This window comes from Stegastes partitus, unplaced genomic scaffold (genome assembly GCF_000690725.1).
Source record: "Stegastes partitus isolate 25-593 unplaced genomic scaffold, Stegastes_partitus-1.0.2 Scaffold281, whole genome shotgun sequence".
NCBI lineage: Eukaryota > Metazoa > Chordata > Actinopteri > Pomacentridae > Stegastes > Stegastes partitus.
In genome coordinates, this window is record NW_007578012.1 from 477,652 (window position 1) to 487,026 (window position 9,375).

General features: G+C 44.6%; 1 protein-coding gene across 1 annotated transcript in view; it reads left to right on the forward strand.

Annotated features, from left to right (window-relative positions):
- Window positions 1-9,375, forward strand: part of celsr2 (cadherin, EGF LAG seven-pass G-type receptor 2) — a 78,567-nt gene that overhangs the window by 38,589 nt on the left and 30,603 nt on the right. The window contains exon 3 of the mRNA XM_008282715.1: window positions 2,244-2,466. Within this exon, the coding sequence (XP_008280937.1) occupies window positions 2,244-2,466 (223 nt within the window). The remainder of the gene's footprint in view (window positions 1-2,243; window positions 2,467-9,375) is intronic.

Sequence of the window (9,375 nt, forward strand, 5' to 3'; positions counted from 1 at the left end):
TTATAAATACGCTGCAGCTTTGTCTTATATAACAGGAATGGAACATGAATGCCGTTAATTTAACGGTTAAGGTTGAAGATTAATACCAAGACGTACCGAAACAAAGAGAAAAAACAACGTCGGCAGAGGTTACTTGTAAACATCAGCCCGCAACTTGGCAGCAGGTTCCCTGAATGCTAGATCATGAATTAATTGTTTCTCATCATTAAGAGGCAACTTAACAAACCTCTGTAAGCAGTCGTGTTTACCTCTTTGTGAGCTACAGCTCAGCTTAATCTCTGTCTTCTGAATGCGCCTCTGTGGTCCAGAACTCTTTCTGTAAATCAATAAAAGTTGAGAGTCATTATCGTGACGTCTCAGCGAGCAGCTCTTGAATTTACTTTGACTGAATAGACGTTCCCCAACAACAGCAATAAAACAAAGAAGCCCGCTTTCAGTGGACTGTGAATGGAGTGATTAATAGTCAGAGAGTAAATAAAAGGCCTGTGTATCAGCGCGTTTGGACGGAGTGTGTGTGTGTGTGTGTGTGTGTGTGTGTGTGTGTGTGTGTTACAGTAGCTGCTACACACAGCGGAAGTCTTCCACGCTGCTGACTGAGTGGCTTTGACACAAATTCCAGCTCACGCATGGGAGAGCGAACAGTCTCGCCTCAGCAACTGCTGCAGCCTCCCGTCCAGAGGATCCAGACAAACGACCAACATGTGGGACGAACCGCAGAGCCGAGCAGGACCAAGGCTCCTTCTCAGGGTCGCACAGGAACCGTCTCTGTGCTGCTCCGGCCTTGTGTGACCTGTGGTCCTCCTTCTCACCACTGAGCTCAGTGGATCAAAATAACTGATCATCATCATTGATTAATCCATCAATTAATCAATTGAACTTATTGTGAAACCCCCAGTTAGTCTATTTTTGTAGAAATCCACTAAGAACCAGTGAAATTTGCACATTTCACTCATTTGATTATCGGCATCGCTGGTGATTCATTGACTATTGATCAGTTAATTGATTATCTGATTGCTTTTTTCATCCCTGTGATCAACTCTGCAGATGTGGACGGTGTTATTTGCCTTATGAAGGTGACGCTCGCCCTCTTGGATCAACTGGATGTGAAACTACATTAATTGTTTTTAAATCGATGTAGAAAAGTGTCTTGAAGTCAAAAACTTTGTGCAGCACGAATCGTTTTATCAGCCGGAGAAAATCTGGTCAGAAAGAATCAAATTCTAGACTGATGGTGACGTGTTTTAGTTTAAGCAGGAGAAATAATTCAATGATCAGATGTCAGCGTTGCCAAAGGAACAGCAGCAAATCAGTTAAGTGTCTGTTAAAGGTCAATTTATGACTGAACTGACTGATGGAAAAGTATTCTGCCACTATTTAACCCTCTGAACACCAAAATCCACGAAACCTACTGTAAACAGAAGAACTGTCTGGTTTCAGACCTACCTTGGTGACATGTGAGTCATATTTTTCAGATTTTCTGACATTACAGAGACACCAGTTAATCACTTTATGAAGAAAAATCTGATTTATCCATGATATACGTCGTGTTTCTGATCCTCTGTGATTAGCATATAAGAAAGATTTTTCCAGCTTTTATGATGTAAAGCATCAAATAGTCCTCTGTGAACCAGAGCTCGGTGGGTTTCGGTGTCTAATGGGCAGGCAGCACTTGTTCTTTTGTGTTTCAGGCAATATAACGATGAACTCATCAAATATCTGTAAGGTGTGAAAGCAGAAAGTAATCATCATGAGCCGCCTCAGCCTGCAGAGACCGCAATCATTTTGTTTGGTGGCTTCGGAGTGTGAATGCACAAACACTTCCAGCTCAGTGCGTTTGAGCCATCACGTTGTTCCACTGAATATGAATTCAGCACAAACTGCAGCCTTATTCCCAGAGGGAGGAGGGAGTCATGCTGGGTGTGACACAGAGGGAAGAGAGGGAGAGACGGAGGCTGCAGAGAAACCAACGGTTATAATTTAAAGTCAGATTTCTTCTGGTGCACATTGCCAACAGTGTCATAATATATTTCCCATCCGGTCGTGTATGTTTGAAACAGTTTCCCTGATCCGAGGTGGGTGATGTTACCCTCCTATAGCGGCTCATGCTGCACAGGACAGGTGCTGTGACTGGAATAAGCAGCACATCGCAGTGTGGAGCCCCAGATGGTGAGACTGAGGTGATGCTGCTTGTCACAGACAATATTAATCCTCATTTCTCTCCACTCTCCTCCATCCATCTCCAGGAGAGCGCTGCGAGCTGTCGTCCCGCTCGGGCCGCTGCGCTCCGGGAGTCTGCAAGAACGGAGGCTCCTGCGTGAACCTGCTGGTCGGCGGGTTCAAGTGCGAGTGTCCGCCGGGCGGCTACGAGAAGCCCTTCTGCGAGATGACCACGCGCAACTTCCCGCCGCACTCCTTCGTCACCTTTAAGGGCCTCCGGCAGCGCTTCCACTTCACCCTCTCGCTCACGTAAGCATCTCCGCCTCCCAGCGTGGAGCTGCAGCTCACCTGTCACCTGAGCTGATCCGCTGTCTTCCTGTCATCTGTGATTCACTCTTCATCCACCCCCACATCCCTACTTCTGCATGCACGCTCTCCAGCTCTCACCCACCTCACATTTATGTAACCATAATGGCGTTTAATAGCAATAATGGGATCACTGAACAACAGCCATCTGCTGTAGAGCCACTTCAGTATCGGATTATGGCACCTGAGCTATAAATACAGAAGCACTGTGTGTTAGACGTGTGAGGACTGTGTGGAGAGGTGAGTGCTGGAGAGAAGGTGAGCTGGAGGAGCTGTGTTTTTGGAGACGATGTGAATCCAGCAGCCAAGATTGAGTCTGATCTTATTACAGTCAGTGTCACTGGTCACTTTGAGCTGTGAGTCAGCGCCTGGCCTCTTCCAGCACCGTCTCACCACCAAGGTGAAGCCTGAGAGGCTGTGTTGTGAATGTGATCATTACTGTGGCCAACTTTTAACAACTTTATTTCCCTTTTCAATTGAGTTTCAGGTCAGTTTCTAGTCCAGTTGTTGTGGAAAAGTCAAAACGTAGATGCTGTCAAGTCAAGTAAAACGTCCACAGACTGACAGTGGTGTAGAGAGAGCAGCTGCATAACGAGAAAACAGGAGATTATTGGCCTTCTGTTCCTGTTTGCACACTTTGGTTTGTGTATTGATTGAACAAATAAGATATAAATGTTAATTGTAGTAAGGTGTTGGCGGGCAGGTTGTGTTACTTTTAGATAGATCCAGGTGACATGTGTCCTCCTGTGCCAACCTGCTGCAGGGTGGAGCTTCATATCTACCATATGGGCATCAAGGTAGGATCAGGTTCCTCGTCTAGCTTTGGCAAAAAGGTGACTGAGCCTGTTTGCTCATGTTCCATTGTTACGCACCATAAAGGCAGCGCTAAATAGGGACCATCTTGTTTTTCTGTTCAAAAGCAGACTTCAGAAGCAGACTTTGTGACACAAGAAGTGATGTCAGTGCTAACGCCGGCACTTTCTCTGAGAGCTGGAGGTGATATTTGGAGCCCTAATTAGCATTTAGCAAAAATAGCAAAGATCTGAGCCCAAGGTTCCTTCATGTTTCTGTTCAGGAGAAGGGGAAACCTGCAAACCCCTCATGCAAATTTCATTATGTTAGTTTTAAAGCACACGAGAGGGTTCGGCTTCACTTTTTGCAATATTTTACTGCTTATTAATTTTTATTTCAGGCAGCGATATAATGTGTGCCGGCCAACTTTGAGATTTGGAGCTGTTTTGCTTCCATAATATTTTAGACCAGTGGAAATGAGGGTTTTTTTCATATTCTCAGCCAGAACGCTCCACTTTCGTAGCTCTTACATACACCAAACGTTCCGGTTTTCTTCCCATCTATACTCTGAAGGTGGGTGTGTTCATGGATAAATCATAGCCTGATTCATCCAACATTTCACTCCTGATAAAATGACAAAAATGTTTGTATTTTTTGACAGAAGGACACCTCTAAAATCAAACATTTGAAACAAGAACCAAGGACTGTAAACCTGCTCCAGTTTCTGCTCTGGAAATTTATGCAAATTGCTGCAAATTAAATCAAATCAATGGCTCATTTGTGTGTTTAACATTTCAGAAAACTTGTAATACAAACGCACATGTCTTCATCTAGATAATCAGCACAGTGGTGGTGGTTTTTGACTCTACACCCTTACAGCAGTACGACTTGTGAACCTAATCACTGATGTAGACTGACTTCCTGCAGCTACAGTAGGTGCATTCTTGTCACCTTTCTTGTCACTGTCTCACATTAAAATGCATTTTTCTGGTAGTCGAGAGTCCACCAAGTGTCAGAACTATGAGGCAGGTTGAGGCTGTGATTAAAGCCGAAGCTTTCCATGTGTGGTGGATCATGTGGAGGTGCTCTGTGAAGGGGGGAGGTGCTTTAGAGACGAGCAGATGAGCCGTGAACGCTGAACACATGCAAAGACAGCAGGACCTCCGATCTGCATAAATCCCCCCCATGTGATGAAACCAAATCGACGATAAGAGCTGTTCTGTTTGATATCTGTCACAACAACAGCAACACGTATCGCCTCTCGGACGGTATCACAGGGAATGTGTTCTGACATTTCGCCTGACTTATTGTGATTCTTGTCACCTTAGACGCGCTTGGCAGGGGCTGACGCTCACAATGGCTGCCGGTGGAAATAATATCCCCCTTGTGAGCTTTGTGGACTCGGCCCTTCTTTAAGCGGGGCTCAGATGACAGGCTTTTTTGATGGAGAACTGCTCCGACCAGTTTTGACGGCGGGCTACGTTTCAGCGGCGGGTCAGAGGAGCTGTGAAGTAGCTGCTGAGCAAAAGGTGCCGATACCGAGAGCTCGAGGCAGGTGAGGTCAACAAGTGGCTCCGTTACCTGAGCCTGAGCTCATCGGGTTTCTCCCAGAAAGCGCTGCTGTTCTGACAAAACCTCTCAGGATGTGGATCTTGTTCACACAGACCGACGACTAATTTTAGGTCTGAGTGCTGCAATTAATGCTGAGATTTCCCTGAAAGTAGTGTTTTTGGCATCAGCACAAGCAAGATGATAGTTCCTAAACCGATGATTGTTCAGTTGAGCTCTTATTTATGTAGATGTTGAACAAAAGCGAAGGTCAATGTTCAGCCCAGAAGAACGTACAGATCCAGAATGTGCAGTCAAGTAGGCGGCGCCGTCAAGCTGATGTTCAGGGTGTTTAATAATAATACATTTATTTTGTAAAGCGCTTTTCAAGATACTCAAAGTCGCTCTGCAGGGTACAAGAGGTTCTGTCCACCCAGGTTCGGTCCTCAGTGATGGACCGAGGCGGTGAGCAGAGGATGATTGAAGGAAGGGATGTGGGCTGGAGTGGGTCCAGGTGAGATAGGAGGAGGCCAGATGATGTGGGTGAGGAGGAGGATCTTGACCGTTGTTTGACAGGAAGCCAGATGTTGAAGAACGGGGCTGATGTGATCACGGGGGTGGGTGAGGAGACGAGCAGCAGAGTTTGGAGGGTAGAGGAGGCAGGAGTCCAGTCTGGAGGTGATTTAGTGTCTGTTCAGGTGCCAACATTTGGGAATTTGCATTAAACTGTCATGTATTTGATTTAGAGCTGGAGGAGCGAACAGGAAAATTAGACAGAACATTACTTAATTTGATTAATTAACTGTTCAAGTCATTCTCCAGTAAAATGTCAGACATGCTTTTTGGCTTCAGCTTTTCAAATATGAAGATTTGCTGCTGTTTTGTTTTACAGCATTGTAAATGGAACATCCTAATCCTCTGAACCTTTTCTTTTCACTCCTGTCACATTTTTATTCACTGTGGATGATTTTTTTTCACTGCAATATAAAGTCGTGCACCTCTAAAATGTCTGACAAAGCTGTAATGCCATAAATCATAAAAAAGTAAAGTTTAATGTACATTTTTCCAAACACTTTTTTTTGTTTTTGGCAGAATCTCGTTCGAGTAAATGATTTATTTTTGGTGAATTTTGTAGGAGACATGTAGAATAAAGTGGTATAGATAAGTTATTGTTAGATTTGATTATGTTTTCTAATCGATCAGTGCATCACCGATCATTGAAAACACATGATTCCTTTTTTTTCTTTTTCTTTTTTCACAGTTTCTGATGATTGCTGTAATTTCTGGGTTTTTAACATGACATGCTTTTTCAAACCCGATGGCAGGTTTTGCATTTCAGAGTTAAAACAGTAAATCAAATAACATCATAAAGGGCTTTAAGGAACTGTGAATTTCCACCAATTTCCAGCATTTTATAGATGAAACAGCACAGACAGCCCATTTAGAACTTAATCCATTGGTTTAATTAAGTAACACATCCCCAAAGTCGTCGTATTTCATCCTGAGAGGGGAACATGAACCACATTTCAGATCCAAAAATGTTCAGCTCAGGAAGACTCAGGTGATGTTTTATAGAAATCCATCCAATTGTTGTTGGCGTATTTGAGTCTGAAGTGTTGAATCAATATTAAACGACACAAAAAAATCCTTTAAAGCATTGCGGCATGTGGAAAGACTTGTCATTTCTACCCAGCAGTTAATTGAAATATATATCTGTGTCTTTATTTCACACTGAAAGGCTGTAAAATCAATGGGAGCATCGTTTCTTTCCTCCCCACTGCGCACATCGTATGCAGTGCAGCATGTCAGGATAGCGTGACATGGTTCCCTACATAAGGGCAGACTGGTTGTTTTTTTTACTGATGGGTGCCTAATGTGACACGCAGTGATGCCAGTTGAGTCAGTGTTTAGTTCCGGCTGATTACCCTCATAGTTCAGAGGGCTCAGGGGGGCAACGCGGAGCAGCCTTTTAAATCGATCCGTCAAAGACTGAAGAGCTGCTGAAGAGACTCCGGATAATAATTCTCTTTGGCGTTTTGTGTTTTTTACTGGATGTGAAGAAGCCGTCCGACCGCCCTGTCTGCACTCTCTCTCCTCCATTATTATCCGCTGGAGCATCGGCATCCCCTTTTCTCCGAGGTCGCGATAATCGTTTCTCTCAGTAAGCGGGTCAGTGGTGCCGTGCCCTCTGGCTGCTCTCCAGCTCAAGAGCACTGACAGCGTCGTATACAGTATCCCCTCCAACCCTGCAGCCTGGAAGAGAGGGGGGCAGCTGCTCAGCATGTATAGATATCTGGATGCATGAGTGGCATCCTTGGAAGGAGGCTGCAGAAGAAGAAGAAGAAAGTCGCAGCAACTCTCGGTCTAGCAGTGACCTTTGCAAAAGTAAAATTAATTGGCTCTTTTGAGGAACATTTAGGCTGCATGTTAATGGAGCCAATGACCAGAAAATACAGATGCCAGGAAGCCGCACATGCTTCTCAGTTGGCAGATGTGCGCAGGAGGCCTCATTGTTGGGTCCCCAGTGGGATGGATAATGAATAAATCTGGTAGTTAGAGCTGGATCTTTTATTTTTTTTTCACTGTAACACACTTTCAAGCATCCCAGTGACCCATTTCCACAGAATCAGATTTACGACCACAGACCACAGCTGACAGGTAAAGCGTGATATTTTTAAACCGTGTGCTTCGCCGCAGACTTTGATCCCCACATAAAGAGAGCGTAACACCGTCATCCCTCCGCTCCCACATCTCGAACCGTGTGTGTGTTCAGATGTATTGAAATGTGCGTCAGGATCCAGCACGGCGGCCCCGGGCGCTCTGGTTGCACCATCGAGATGCAAACAGAAATGTGAAACTGAGGCTGTGGTTACAGCCCTGGCAGCTGCCTGCACTCTGCACCATGAGAACATGTATTTTGAAGCTGTCATTACTCTGAACTGTCTTACTCCCGTGCGCTTCCTCCTCAGTAGCAGTAATGCGTTCCCCCAGCCTGCTGCTTTGACATTGCCCTAGTTTTCTGTCTCTGTGTTGTAGTGTGTCATTTAATGTGGCTCTGCATCGACTCACAGCACGCACATTCCTTGACTGTGTCTGAAAATATGACTTTTTTTTCCCTCCCCACCTCATGATTAATGTCATTATTTGTTCAGGGATCTTTGCCAAACCTCAGCGCTGTTAATCTTGAGCTCATCTTTACAATATAAAGTTACACATCACGCTGTGCGATAGGTGCAGGTCCGCTGTGGAGCCGGGCCGGCTGTAAGGGGGCAGTATGGGTATTTTAAATAGGTCAAACCAGACCCCTGCCCTCTTTCTTTTCTCTCGTCTTTTCCCTTTTAATACAGAGTAAAGGCATCGCGGTGCACGTCAGTAGCTGTGTTGTTTGGTGTCCTGGTGTTTAAATATTTTGATATTGACCAATCAATTCCATGCAAACCACAATCCCGTCCATCCCCACGTTGTTTAGGACGAGCCACAAATGGTAGCAGCTGTTTTTTGGAAATCAGTTTTTAGGTGCTGCTAAATATCTCCTAGATGTGATAAAACTCTAATAATTCTACACAAATTCAAAATTTAGTTGTTGGAAAGAGAAAACTAGCAGTGATATAAATTTGTTCCTCATTTGGGTGCAAAATGATGTGTTGTTGTTTTTGTTAGTTTGATTACTGCAGCAATATCTGTTGATTTGCAAGTTGTTTTTAGGTTTTATGAATGTTAGGTGCAAATTTCAACCATATTCAGGGAAAGATATGTGACTGATGAGGCAAAAATGATGAAATGTAGCTCTGAGGGCCAAACTTTTAAAAATGCAATATGAAAAAAATGTAGTAGAGCTGCAGGATTTTGTAAATTCTCATGAAGTTAATCGAAGCTTGTATATTTTTTATACCAAGAAAATCCATGACATCCAGCAGGGGGTTGGTGATTTGGCATGAAATGAAACAGTTGTGGTTTATTACATTTTTGGGGGAATATTCTCTGATGGGCTGCACAGTGGCTCGGTGGTTAGCACCGTCGCCTCGCAGCCAGAAGGTCCTCGGTTCACGTCCCGGTGAGGACATCTTTCTGTGTTCTCCGGGTTCTCCAGCTTCCTCCCACAGTCCAGAAACATGCTGAGATTAATTGGTGATTGGTGAATGTGAGTGTGCTTGGTTGTCTGTCTCTAAGTGTAGCCCTGTGATAGACTGGTTACCTGTCCAGGTGAACCTGCCTTCACCCTGAGTCAGCTGGAATAGACTCCCCTAGTGAAGATTAAGCAGTGTAGAGATGATCGATGGATGTGCTTTTTGTAAGATGTAGTGGAGTAAAGAGCACGACATTTCTCTCTAAGCTGCAAACACTAAAGTAAAATACCACAAAACTGCCATCAGCACTCTGCTCTCCACCACTGTGACTATTTCTTGTCTGTATGCTCCACCTTCTTGTGTTGCTGAGACAGTTTTTTCCTCGTCATGCTGCGTTCTCCTTCTCCACTGCAGCTCATTCAGACGTCTTGTACTGTGAAGCGCT